Source organism: Chiroxiphia lanceolata, chromosome 2 (genome assembly GCF_009829145.1).
Source record: "Chiroxiphia lanceolata isolate bChiLan1 chromosome 2, bChiLan1.pri, whole genome shotgun sequence".
Taxonomy (NCBI): Eukaryota; Metazoa; Chordata; class Aves; order Passeriformes; family Pipridae; genus Chiroxiphia; species Chiroxiphia lanceolata.
The window spans coordinates 24,537,650-24,552,361 of NC_045638.1; the positions used below are offsets into that span (position 1 = coordinate 24,537,650).

A 14,712-nucleotide genomic window follows, 5' to 3' on the forward strand; every position below is an offset into this window, starting at 1 on the left:
TTGCATTTCTTTCCAATAGTGTAAACTGATCAAGTTCCTTAAAGTCTCTTTGCTATATGATTTTTTTGTTCAAAATTAAGAAAATGTTATTTCAGACTGATAAAAATCATTTTTGTCAATGTCACTTTCTTATGAATTACTCCTTAGGAGGCATAAGTCTTATAACACATACTGAAAATATATTTTCCTCTTTTCAATGACATAATTCAGTACCAATGGTATCGACTGCAGAGGCTTTTCATTTCTTTGGCATTAATTTTCAGTGAGGCATTGAAAGAACTGACAGGAAGAAAATCTGTTATTATCCAAGGTCATGTCTAATAACATACAAGATCTAAAGTGATTTGCCTTCTTGTTTTCTTCACCTTTATCAGAATCCCAAGCTTCCAGTTTGGATATTAAGATTTGAGAGTCAAAAGAGAACTGACAATTTCTTCAAAAATGTCAACCAGGCCAACATTAGAGTAACTCTACTTTTGCTCATTTTTCTAGGTATAAAGATTTGGCTGATACAGCAGCAGGAGAGAAGAAGTTGTCTGCCAAGGAGAGATGTCGTCTTGTTCTTCAGCAGTGTAAATTACAAGGCTGGCAGGTTTGTGATCTACAAAGCAATTAAAATATCATTCTTTAAACAAACTAGCTGAGTCATTTCCATTGTGGCAAGCCACCGGATCCTTTGCAGCAGTATATTCTTTTGACATTTAGTATATGCTTTGGTATATTATCAAACTGATTTTCTGAATTTTCTAGAATATGAGTAGCTGTGATCATTGTGCCAAAAAAATCAGTGTATTCTTGTGGGAAGGAAAAGCTTTCAATTAAGCATAGTACACTGTATAAATTTGTATCCAGACTTTGAAAGGTATTTGGTATATACATTTTAGCAGTTGAATGGTTCCTGAATTATGAAAAACCCTACATATTTTCTTTCTTTACAATCCTATGCTAAATGCTATACTGTCATAATAGGGGAGACCCAAAACAACTAATTAGGATTTCCCATGTAGTAAATACCTTTGTAGGTGCCAGCTTGCTGATCCACAGATATACCAGAGTATCTGGGGTTGCTGCACATCAAGTAAAGTTAAAAAAAAAAAAAAGCACCAAACGCTGAACAGGAAACTCTCAACTTCCTATCTTGTCCCCTTACCTGATTTATATCCTACTTAATTCTCACCAACGTGAACATTGCAAGGTGGATATCTCCATTTGTCCAGAGTACCCAGTCATCTACTTTGGGTAGCTTTGTAATTGAGCAGGACTCATTTCTTTAACATACGCACTTTCTAAAGAAAATTTCCTTGCACAGTATGGAAGTTATTGTACAGAGATGAAGCTTCTGTGGCTTACTGTGTAGACCATTTCTCCAGGTGGTGTAAGCTTCAGATTCAGGCTTGTTTCCAGCCAGGAGAACTGAAATCTATTACACAAGAGAGCATCCAGACCACTTTCAGGGACAAGTATAAAGTTTAAGGACTAGACAGATGTTAGGGCACTCCTATAGGCTTCTTTGGTTTAAAGGATGGGATCATCTAATTCATTTGTGACCTCTAAGTATTAAGATGCCTGGAAAAAGTTTCTGCAACTGCTTATGAGGGACAAGGACTACGTCAGACTGTGTACTATAGGTCTTTTTCAGTAGCCCAGATTCCTTAGTAATAACAGGAACAAAAGTAGACCGCACACTAGGCTGGGAGCACACATGCATTATCACCTGCACTGAGGCACATAAGAAATTTTTTCTTTGATCAAAATACTGTTAAGGTCCCATTTTAGTCACTAAAGGACGTATTGGACACATGTAGCCCGACTCCCTCAATAGCTGTCATGGTTTGAGATAGCCCAAATTCCAATTCCCTAGCTCCATCCCCCCTCCCACATCTCAACCCAATGTGAGATGGGTTTTTTCCAGACAAAACACAACCAGACTCAGAATGGGGAAAGGGAATATATTACAATGACTATACAAATAAATACTACAATACATTATACACACGACTACAACTATCTCTACCATGACATAAGTATTTACAATGGATCAGATCTCTTCTCCCCTCCAAATAAAAGTCCAGGAGGGAAAGAAGGACAGATCTCTTCCAGTCTCTCAGGGCAGCAGCTTCTTCAGAGTAGCAGTCACTAAGCAGCAGCATCTTCTAAGGCAGCAGGTTCTTTCTCTCTTCTGTCTCTTGCAGCAGCTGATAGCTGGATCTCTGCCAGCACACACGAGGGGGTATCCCCCTCGCCACTCGTCTCTCCAAACGAGTGGTCTTCCGTGGGCTTCGTCACCCCAGACAAGGTCGTATCACCACGTCATATCACGAAGCACAGGGGGTCTTCGTGACAGTCCGGTATCTTCAGGAGATTCAAGCTCCTTGCAGGGCCTCTGTGCCCTGTCTCAGGCTGCGAGCTTCTTTGTAGCTTGCAGCAAGGGAGGGCCCTCAAGGCCAACCTCCCACACTCCGTCCTGGCTGAGCTCTCAGGACGTCCGAGCTTCTCAGCTCCTCTCTGCAGTGCATGTTGCACTTCAAGGCTCTTTCAAGTAAGAGTCTATCAACTTCCTCCTTCCAGGAGGTCTCAAAGGAGTTTTGGGGGGTCTGGTATCAGTTCTTACCCCCAAGAACTCTGTAGAACTCAGCTGCTGACTCTCCTTCCCTCAGGTCTCCTTCCAGGAGTCCCTTCTCTGGTGCTGCATGTCTTTGTTGCTTCTTCGGTTCAGTTCTGGCTGCTGCTTTCTCCGGCCACTGCCACGGCCACTGCCCACGATGGAGAAAACATCTCCCAGCATAACTATAGGCACCTAGCCCAGCATTATGCTGTTCCAGGTCCCCACAGGCTCCAGCTGGGGCTGGGGGGCCAAAGCCCCCCCCCCCTGTGGGGCTCAGAGCCCCTTCCTCGTGGCTCACAACATGGCCACCTTCTTCTTCTAACCTCAAACTACAACTCTTCTCTTCCGGTCTGGTTGTGATATGTTTACATTTTTGCAGGAGCGCTCATTGGACAGAATTTCAAAACTTCCAGGGGTTTCCACCCCTTGGGGTCTACCACTTTTCTTATCCTCTGGGGAAAACAAGGTCCAAACCACTACAATAGCAAAGACCAAAAAGATGGATCCTGAAAAAGATAACAATATGATACCAGACTTGCTTTCCTTACCCAGGTTTCTTAAGTCAGCTCTGGTCTGTGTTCTGCATCCTTGACTCAAGGTTTCCTATGAAAAAAAAACAATGATTAACATCTAGAAATTGTACTTTCCCTTACAAGTACCTGGAGATGAGAGTACCACTCACCTTCAGAACTTGTGTGAGGCTACAAGCTTGACATTGGGCAAAGGCTATGTAACAGTAATTGCATAGTATGCTCCAGTCACAAAACGGAAAGCAGGATGCCTGTGGAGTTTATTTCCTCTGAAGCCAAGAACCAGTATTACAGCACAAAAAAAACAATTGGCCATCAGTGAAAGCCTAGAGCTCAAGACTAGTGATTCTATAGTGATTGGCATTTGAAAACAAGTCTGAAACCTTGAAAGACAAAAATGTTAAAAGGAAATTCCAGAACAGAATCCCTCCATCATGCAGAGGACTGAAGCTTGTGATCTCAAACAGATTTTAGAGGTTCTGACTCCAGAATCTCATTAACACCAGTCAGGAGAAGTCAGGTGGGCAAAACTATAGCAGTGCATAATATATTGTTCTTCAAACCAGAAAGGAACAAAACTTTTCAGAGACATTAATCAGTTACATGGAATAAGAAGGTTTGGGGGTGAGAGTTGTACAATTGTCACTCAGTGACTAAGAAGCGCATGGCAACAAAGTTGAAAAGAACAAGGTCTGAAAAAATAGGTGACCTTCTCTGAACACCTTTTTGAAGCCACAGAGAGCTGTGACAAACAAGTGGAAAGATGAAAATCATAGAAGAAAATTTTAGGAGAAAATTCACTCAAGTCCAATTTCTTAAATGCCCAGTGAATACGAGCTTGATACCAACATGTTTTGTATAGGTGATACAAAACCATATACCCGACTATCAGCAATAGTGACTAATGTCTGTGTCACATAATATCTCTCTCAATTATCTTTTTGATTCATTTGACAAATCATAAAAATTGAACTTTAAATAACAATCTAGATGAGGAAGCTTATACAATCTGCAGTTGTCGTGAGTGCTTTCCTCTATGCTTTTACAGCAGAGGACTCTGAAATAAAAAAAGAAAAAATTTAAAACAGAGAAGGAGGAAGGAGGAAAGGGAAGGAAAAAAATAGGAAGCAAGGATTATGTCAGTTAGCAAAGTCAGAAGAAAGGCATGCATCACTAAAAATCATCCCAGCAGCAGAGGGTTATACATATAACCAGTTTATTCAGCCACTGTTGCCATCAGTAACTACTTCAAATGAGTCACTGCTGGAACTGAAAATCTGTTTGTTGCAGGGGTTCATGAATAAATCAAAAAGTGTCTTCCCCAACACTGTTACCTGCAATTCCCTGAAGAGCTGTTGCAAATTTAGGTTGATAAATGGACCAAAAAGTAGCAAAAATAGCCTCATGAAAGATGATGATGTTTAGGAGAAAGCAAAACACATCTGAAATCAACCTCCAGCTTATATATCATCATCAGAAGATGAGTTTGTCAATAAACTCCCCTGCAGAGGGGCAAAAAGAAGGAGCTGGACTTCTTAGCTGAGTGAATCTGGATGATACTTTAACTTCCTTCTGATAATGTACCTCACCATCCCATTTTGAGAAAGGTAATATTAACCTGGGGGTGGGGAAAGTGTTCTGAAGTAAAAGCCTGAAAATGAGTAAAGAAAATGATCTCTCTGTATTTATTTCCTGCTTGACAATTTATCTTTTCCTTCTTATATGAGTTGTGTTTGGAGAGTGTTTTATTAACCAACAAAACAACAAACCCTAGACCCTACTCACAGATCAAGTTCTTTCTTCTCTTATAAATAGTGCAGTCTGTTTAGAAATGGAGAAAAAGTGCAGAAGATCCAATACCAGAGTCCAATTTTGGTTTATTTTCTACCATTTAGCAGAGCATAAGAGCAAACACTATCATCTAGACAACATCTGGTGCCTGATTCAGCAGCTTCTGTGTTAGATTAAAGTATTTATTATCATAGAATCATAGAACCATGAAGGTTGGAAAAGATCTCCAAGATCACTGAGTCCAGCTTTTGACTGAACACCACCACGTCAACTGAACCATAGCGCTAAGTCCCATGTCAAGTGTTTCTGAACACTTCCAGGCACAATGACTCCACCACATGCCTGGGCAGCCCTTTCCAATTCTTAGCCACTGTTTCAGTGAAAAAATTCTTCCTGATGTCCAACCTGAAGCTCCCCTGATGCAACTTGAGGCCATTTCCTCTTGTCTTATCCCAGTTGCCTGGAAGAGTAGACCAAGCCCCACATTGCCACAACCTCCTTTCAGGTAGTTGTAGAGAGTGATAAAGCCTCTCCTCGGCCTCCTTTTATCTAGGCTGAACAACCACAGCTCCCTCAGCTGCTCCTCACAGGACTTGTGCTCCACCCCATTCACCAGCTCAGTTGCCCTTCTTTGGGCTCACTCCAGCACCTCAATATCTTTCTTGAAGTGAGGGACCCAGAAATGGACACAGCACTCAAGGTACAGCCTCACCAGTGCCAAGTACAGAGGGACAATCACTTCCCTGGTCCAGCTGGAAACATTATTTCTGATACAAGCCAGATGCCATTGGCCTTCTTGGCCACCTGGGCTCATGTTCAGCCAGCTATCAACCAGCACCCCAAGGTCTTTTTCCTCTGGACTCCTTTCCATCCACTCTGCCCTCAGTCAGGAGCACTGCATGGGATTGTTGTGATCCAGGTCTAACACTTGGCCTAATTGAACCTCATACAACTGACCCCAGCTCATGGATCCAGCCTGTCAATATCCCTCTGCAGAACCTTCCTGCTCTCCAGCAGACCAATACTCCCACCCAACTTGTCATCTGCAAACTTACTGAGGGTGACTCAATCCAAAAGATATTAAACAGGACTGACCCCAGTACTGAGCCTTGGGGAACCCCACTAGTGACCAGGTGCCAACTGGATGTGACACCAGCCACATTCACTACCGCTCTCTGGGCCCAGCCATCCAGCCAGTTTTTAACCCAGCAAAGAGTACACCTGTCCAGGCGATTGGCTTCCAGCTTTTCCAGGGTAATGCTATGGGAGATAGTAGCAAAGGCTTTACTAAAGTCCAGATGGACAACAGCCTTTCCGTCATCCACTAGGTGAATCATCTGGTCAAAAAAGTGGGTCACCTTTTATGAGGTTAGTCAAGCAGGGCCTGCCTTTCCTAAACCCAGGCTGGCTGATCCCCTGATTGTCCTGTATGTGCTGCATGATAGCACTCAAGATGATCTGTTCCATAACCTTCCCTGGCACCAAGGTCAAGCTGACAGTCCTGTAGTTCCTCAGATCCTCCTTCCAGCTCTTCCTGTGCATGAACATCACATTGGCTAACCTTCAGTCATCTGGGACCTTCCTGGTTAACTGGGACTGTTGATAAATGATGGAGAGCAGCTCACTGAGCTCTTCTGCCAGCTCCCTTATCACTCTAGGATGGATCCCTTCTGGTCCCATAGACTTGTGAGCATCTGAGTGGCTCAGCAGATCACTAACTGCTTCCTCCTGGTCCATTCTGTTTGCTGATCCTGTCTACCAGCTCAGGGGGCTGATTGCCCTGAAGATAACTGTTTTTACTGTTGAAGACTGAGACAAAGAAGGCATTAAGTACCTCAGCCTTTTTCTCTTCGCATCCAATAAAGGATGGAGATTTTCCTTGGCCCTCTTTTTGTTGTTAATGTATTTATAGAAACAATTTTTTTATCTTTCCCAGCATGACCTGATTGAATTCTAGTTGAGCTTTTGCCTTTCTGATTTTCTCTCTACATGACCTAGCAACTATCATGTACTCTTCCTGAGTTGCCTGACCCTTCTTCCAAAGATCATAAACTCTTTTTTTCCTCTGAGTTCCAACAAGAACTCCCTATTAAGCCAGGCTGGTCTTTTTCCCTGCCAGTTTATCTTTCATTACATAGGGATGGAAGTGTTGGTAGCTTTGTGAAATGTTGTCCTTGGGTAAACTGCACTGGAGGTAACTAAACTGGGACAATAAAATAGCTGTTTCATTGAAACTGACATTACATGCAGTTTCAGTCATGCAGTTAGCTTAACTACTGGAATTATGAAAGTGCAAAGCTACTAATGAAAGGCAGTTTTTGCATCCTGACTCTCTGTGCAGCCTAGACAGGGTATTCTTTCAGCTTAAACATATACTTGATCACAAGTCTGGCTACTTGCTGTGACTTCTAAGCACATCCGATGTAAGAAAAAATCAGATTCTAAATCAAGACAAACCATTCCTACACCAGGCAGAGTGAAAGTCAGTGGTGAAGTCAGTGAGTTTTGCTGTTAATGTTAGAAGGAGACAGATGATATTTAGTAACTTAAGAGTTAAATTGAGTGGAAGTACTGGCTGGTTCATGTAAAGCAGAAGAATCTCCTGCCCCCCAGAACATCTGAAGGTCTTTATATTAGGAAATCCACATTTTCAGTGTTGTGTTCATTTATTGTCATGCAGTGATGCATTAGCTAAGCAAAACCTACCATCCCAATAGCATGACTTAACTTGCAAACATTTTCATGCTTTGGGAGAAGTACAGAGCACAAACAGTCCTTGGCTCTTTCTACTGACATAAGGAAACTTTCATTTGTTTGGATTATCATTCCTCTCACTGTTAAGCTTGCAAATATAAATTCAATAAAAAAGAGTTAGCTCAAAGCTTACTGAGCTTTCACATCAAAACTTGGAGCTCTGCATTTTGTTTAGCTAAGGTCAGTGGTCTGCAATTAACCCTTCTCAGTTACTTCAGATGGAACTTGCTGAAATGCAAACAACTTGTACCATACAAAAACCAAAACATCGATTTAATTTGCTCTTGCTATCCAGCACAGCTGTTAAATATGAGCACTGCAAAGGTCAGACTTCACTGAATCTTTCAGCCTTTGATTGCTAGAAATGCTTGTCTGGTGAAAAGATAGCAATCCTTAAATAAAAGTTTTGTCTTCCAATTTTTAACCTGCCTCTTCTAACCCACAATGATTCCTTCCTATCAGTAGCCTTGAATTCTGAGCACAAGAGATCACTCACTTTGCAAAGAGTAAGACAAGTCTTAAGTTTTCAGTGGGGTGATCCAAAGATTCATCAGGTATGAAATAAGCAGTACAGGAGAGTTAGTCAGAATGTCTTTATGAAGCTCCAAATCAGCATCAGGTAGTTGCATGAGATATTAGTGCCTGTTCACATTTTTACAACTACAGACACTGCTGAAGTTTCTTCAGGAGCCTGCAGTGGTTCTGGATAAATGAACCTTGCCAGTGTGGAGCTGTATTATTAAACTTCCAGTCAAGAAGGTTAAAGCAGAGAATAAACCCTCAATAAAGAGAAATCCCAGAAGTCCATCTAGAGATTTTAAATTCTTCTAGCACTTCTAGAACTGCAGAGGGAAAACAAAGTCTGATCCACAGTTCTTACAAGTTAATGAGAGAACCGTATTTCACTACTGATCTACGGGTGTTTCATTTATTAATAGAGCTGTCTTTCATTTTTTTCAATTGCAATGTATTAATATACAATATTAGCATAGTGGAGTCCTTTTTGGGAAAACTATATTTGAGATTAAATAGCAGAATGTAAAACATAAGTGGCATATGATTAAATTGGAGAAATGAGCATAAGTATATGAAATCATACATATGCAAATGTTATGCTTAGTTAAGAGAGTCTTTTAAGTTATTTTTTAAACAGAACTATTTATTTTGGCTTAAAATTAAAGTGGTCACACTATATGAATTATTTTGTACCTGATAGGCTGAATTACTAGAGTACTTTACAAGCAATCTCATATATAAGGGATTCTTTCCTCTTTTTTTTTCTCAAGTAGGAAAACTTTAGTGCTCATAAATTGTACACCAGTTCATTCATTTGTCATTTAGTAATTTTAACTGTGCTGGGAGTCAATTTCCTGTTTGTTTTGAATATCTTACTTTAAAAGTCTTTTTTTGCTTTTTTAGGCAATTAAAAGAAATCCTAAAGGGATTTCCTGACTAACAGTAAATTATTGAAATACTAGTGTCTATTTTTCCTTCATACTTCGAATTATGTCAGTAAAATTATATTGTCCCATATATTTTTGTTTCATTGTATCACTCCATTATATATTGGAAATATTTTATGAGTAGCAGAAATTGCCAGACAGTGAGTTTGGACCTCACCAGTACTACCAAAAGACTGACCTGGATCAGCCACTGCACACAAGCTTTTTCAGTGGCTTTGTGCCACATAAGTCCATCCTATTCCCTCAGCCAGAGAATAGGATGGATGGTTCACTATGATCTCAGAATGCTCACAAGCTCTCATTTTTTTAACACAAAGCTCAATTTTTGCTCCTTATTTCTATTTTTCCCCTCTAGAATATATTCTTCCCTCTCTCCATCCACCTTTCAGGTTTTGCTTATGATTACTAGTCTTACTAACTCTTTATTTTCTTTCTGATATCTTTTGCAGCTCAAATCTGGATTCCATATCTCCTCTCTTTTCTATCTCCCTCTCCCCCCATCCCCACCCTTCTATCTCTTTTGACACTTTTATCTTGTTTTCCTCACTTTATTTATTTTTACTTTTATAGATACTTTGCTTCATATTTGGTCCCAGTCTTCATCCCTTGTTTGGGATTGGTTTTCCAGTCTCCACCTCAGGGTTTACTTCCTGTGCCATTGCTGTCCCTGGTGCCTGCTTCCTGTATTTCTCAGATCGTGCCAAAAGAGACTTTCATATGATTTCTTTTGTGTCATGAATGGGTGGGTAGGCTCAAGTTAGGAATGAGATCGTAGAGCAGGCCTGGGGAGGAGGTTGTACCACCACATTTTGGTGCTATGTCTACTTCTAGAATTTTGAAAACTGGAATGATAGGTCCAGTAAATACCGAGATCCCATGAGATAAAACTGGGCTCAGGTTTCCTCCACTGAGTGTTTCTTACATGCATGTTATATTTCCTGATCGCTTCCTTTCCTGTGAGGCAGTTCTTCTTGTTGCCTCACACGTGTGATGAACTGTGATGTTTGTACAGTTTTTGGAAAAGGAATGACCATTTTTTTGCCCTTTTCCGAAGAGCTAAATGACAGTTTTTCTCCCTAAAGTCCAGGTCCTGACAAGTGCTTACATAAACACCTGGTGTCATTTGCATGAATGCTGAACTACTCATATACTTTATGTTAAGGCCATATATAATCTATGCTAAAATGTAGGGTTATTCAGTATGTACCACAGTGCAAGGTCACTAGATTGCAGAGACCAAGGAGGACTCTTAAAACATATGAAGAAAAGCTAACAAATAGAGCAGAGAGTCAGCCTTTAAAAATAACATTTCAGTCCTTAAAGAGCAGTGCCCTGTAAATGTGTTTGTCGTTGTATTTTTGCAGACACGTACACTGCAAGAAGACACATTTTACAATAGTTTAAAGACTTTTTTCTACATTTCATTAATGCACTCTGAAAATGTGTGTCATTGTGTAAAATATCATTAGATTATAGTTCTCTGTCTTTTGTAGGTAGCTATTTTGAAAGTACTGCCAGAAACACACAGCACTCCCACAAACTGCCTTTTTTAAACTAAAGAACAGCTTTACAGATTCCCTTGACACCTATTAAGTATGAGCTAATACTGCCTCCATGCCACCTACACACCATCTCAGCATCCATTCCATAGTTTTGAATGTCTGTACTTCTGCATCCTACACCTTTTCTGTAAAATTAAAGACAAAAAAAAAAAGAAAAGAAAAAGAAGAAAGAGAAAGAACAGCTCCCTCCCATTCTTTCTCCTTCCTTCCAGGAAAAAAAAAAAAAAAGGACGCCTGTAGCAGTAATTGAAGCTTTGGTAGTCATCAATGACAATTTTACTTAATCTTTAAAAAATGTGTCATTTTGAAAAATAACATTTAAAACCCTAATGCTTTTCTAATTAAAATAACTATGACTGTAATTCACAGATGGTTTACTTTTACAGGAGTCTGAATGACATTTCAGTCTCAGATGAAAGCTCTCTGTAGTCCAGAAAGTGTTGAAAAATGGGTGATTTAGTGGAAGAATATTTGTACCTTTTTTCCCTAGGCAAGCAGAAAACATTTTGTGATTAGAGAAAAGACCAGAATGAAGACAGGTGGCAGTCTCAAAACCTGGTTTGATATGTGACATGTGAAATTCCAACATTTTTCAGCATTATTGCTTTCACTGAACACCAGAACTGTACAGAGGGCAGTGAGACTAGCTTGTTCTTGGTCAGCTTTAGAGAGTATCAGATTTAGCTCAAAGACTAAGCAACACACATCTCCAGCACTACTAACATAATCAAATGTGTTATAGGAGTTTCTGCTATACATGCTTCCGTCTAGAGCTCTGCTCTCTGTAGACCTGGCAAATGATGTAAAATCTATAAATAGCTTTTATCTGAATGTAAAAATGGATTTGTATTGACATTTTGCATTTCTTCATTCACTTAAAAATTGTAGCTGGCTCCTACTAATGAAGTTCATAGCACAAGTGATGCTGGAGTAACTCCATTTGTATTGTTCATAGGGTGTGGGATGAAAGGAAAGAGCAGTAATGCTTTGCATGCCCCTTAGGTAGCTTTATGACTCTACAATGCCAGACACTTGTATCTAAACTGACCATAAGCTTCAGCAATTGTCTTGACTGTGATTTTGTGACTGCACAGTGCAAAATAAATTGCAACTAAATGTTTTAGTTGTGTGTCAGTCATGATACTGACTGAGAATGGGGTTGTTAATTTTGCCATGGGCATTGCTAGTAATCAAGGCTTTTTTAAGGTTTGAAAATGCAATTTTTGATCCCCTTTTCTACTGTCAGAGTACTATAATATTACTCTAGTAAGGGGAGAAGCAAGCACACAAGTAATGAAGGGTAAAGGGCAGAAACGAGGAAAAAATGATTGATTTGGCATAGGCCAGAGACAGAGGTGAAAAAAAAAAAAAGACTCCTATGTGATGTGAACGGTTTGTGGAAAGGAAAAATGGAGTATAAAAAGAAAATGTAATCAGACTAGAGGAATATAATTTTATTAAGCCTGTGTTCAGGCTTTGGTTGTCTGAGAGTTGCTCAGATAAAATAGTATTTATAATAACCACATGATAATTTCAGTTACCCATATGAATAGTAATTCAGTTATTCTTACAGAAGAATTCTGGATTTAAGCAAGAAGATGAAGACTTTAGTAGTCAAAGCTAGTAAGAAGGCAAGGTCTATATGTGGTTTATCAAGATGGATGGAAAAATAATTGTTTGATGAGCAGTTCTTACACAATTCAAAGGGTTTAGTGACAGAGTATATGTAATGGGAAGAGTCACAGTGTCCTGGAAGAAAGTTGAAGGCACAAAAGTAGAATACTTTCTGGGAAGTCTGGAGAAAAAATAAGTGGTTTGCTAGGAAAACATGAAAAGTTTCTTGTTCATGATACAAGATTAGATTTGTAAAAGAAGCAAATTTAAACTGGAGAAGAAAGTGGTTGAGCACTGTTTCTTAGAGTTTTTTGATAAATAAGGGGACAAAGGGAAAGATTCCCAAGGAACTTTAGCATGGCATGGGAAAGAAGCAGATTCCAGAGTAGATGTAAGAGAAGGTCAGAGTGCTAAGATAATCAGGCAAATAGAGAATTTTGAAAGCACAGGAAAAAAAGTAAAACTTTTGTTGGAAGTCACTGGTCAAGAAAATGAGGATGAGAGTATGTCCCTAAGAGCAGAGAATGAGAGCACAACTAGATCTCCTTGAGATTGCCTCACATGAACATGAGTTAAAAATTGGAAAGCATGACCCAAGATAATCTATTAAATAAATATGAAGACATCATTTTACTAGAGTATCTACCATTGTTGCTACACAGAAGCAGGATCTAGGAAAATTAATATTGTTCTGGAATAATAACTCCAATTTACAAGCACAATGTTTATTCCAGAACAGATAGTCTGAATAGAGAAGTGACTCTGGGATACCTAAGTTAAACTACTGTGTGTCCCAGCCCATAGCAGAGGGCTTGGAACTAGATGATCCTCCAACCCAGACTGTTCTATGATTCTATGATTTTTGTAGCTGCACAGTTTTCTAAAATAGCTGTTCCAGGCATTTTCCACCATGCAAAGGAAGCCTATTCCCTATTTTTGAGTTTATATGATGACAAGACAAGTAAAATGTGGGGTTTTATCTCCTTGCCTCCACACACTTTGCTATAATTCAAAAGGGACTATTGCATTGGGAAAAGAGATGCTAACAGAAAAAAAATAGAGAAATCATTCCAATTTTTCCATTTGAGTGCATCTGATTTTAACTAAAAGGCTAACAGTTGCAATATCATTGTCTGTCAGCTCAAACTTCAAAATTACAGACTTCTTTAAACCTTTGATTCAAAATGATTTCTCTCTGGAGTAGAGAGAGGGGAAGCCAAGGGACAAAAATGTGCCCCAATCATTTCTGAATTTTGTTAGTGGAGTTTAGATATTATATATATGTCCTGGCTTTCTGTAGTTCAACATTATCAGGATATACATGTGACAGTGTTTAGATTAAAAACAGTTATTTGAAAAGCTGTGCAAATAAGTCTGCTGATACCTGTTTCCCAGATCTAAACTAAAAAACAAAACAGGGTGGTTCAGTGAGCTGAACACAAGTGAGTGAAAACAAGCAAAGTTGGAATGAATTTCCGCAATTTCAACCAGATTCATATTAATTAAACAGTATGCCTATTAGCCATACAAAAGTAATAGTTAAGTAAAAGCTAGAATCTTCACTGGGTAGCACAGTTCTCTGTTATTGGTCCTTTTATTTCTAAGATTTGGAGGAAAGTTTCTTCTACAGAATTTCTGAGAAGAAAATGGTTTTATTGTTTATCTTTTTTTTTCCAGTTACTTACTGGGTTTAGATTTTCTAGGTTGTAGGTGGTTTGGATTTTTTTAAGACTATTAGAAAGGAATGCTTTTGAAGATGATACAGAAAAGAATTTTAAAGTATTGTTTCAGTGTGTTCAAAAGGTATCAAAAGAAAAGTGTTTTCTCTTGATCTAATTAGCTAAACTTGTCTGTAAGAGGGCAAGAGCATCTAATGATTGTTCTTTCACATCTAATGATTGTTCTTTCAAGAACTAGATGAATTAAACCAAGCTACTACACAACCCCTGAATACGATCATACACTCAATCAATACTTAGGAGATTATATTTCACAAATGAATCCTTCTGACTGCTTTGCCTTGATACTAAAAGGAGAGTGTACTGGTTTAAAAGTTAACCAGCAGGGGAAATGAACTCAACTCAAAAGAGAGATTATAAGTCAGAATAACAATTTAATAAAATAATACAATAAGTACGATTATACAGACAAACAATTGGTCTTAACCCACAAAACCCAAATGTATAACCCAGCATCCTGGGGCATGAACAAAGTGGTGTTCCTTATGCCTCCCCTGAGTCCAAAGTAAAGGGAGAGGGGAAAAACCTGCTGGTGGGAGAGCTGTTGCAGTCTGGTCAAAAGTAGTGATTGCAGTCCAGTTGAGGGTGGTGGTCTCAGTCCGGTTGAGAGCGGTGAGCTGCAGTCTGGTTGAGAGCGGTGAGCTGTAGTCTTCC

At 39.4% G+C, this 14,712-nt stretch overlaps 1 protein-coding gene across 4 annotated transcripts in view; it reads left to right on the forward strand.

Moving 5' to 3' along the window:
• MYO16 (myosin XVI) overlaps positions 1-14,712 on the forward strand; it is a 363,225-nt gene that overhangs the window by 290,121 nt on the left and 58,392 nt on the right. For all 4 annotated transcript variants that reach the window (XM_032679459.1, XM_032679458.1, XM_032679457.1 and 1 more), the window contains exon 28: positions 493-592. In XM_032679459.1, coding sequence (XP_032535350.1) covers positions 493-592 — 100 coding nt within the window. The remainder of the gene's footprint in view (positions 1-492; positions 593-14,712) is intronic.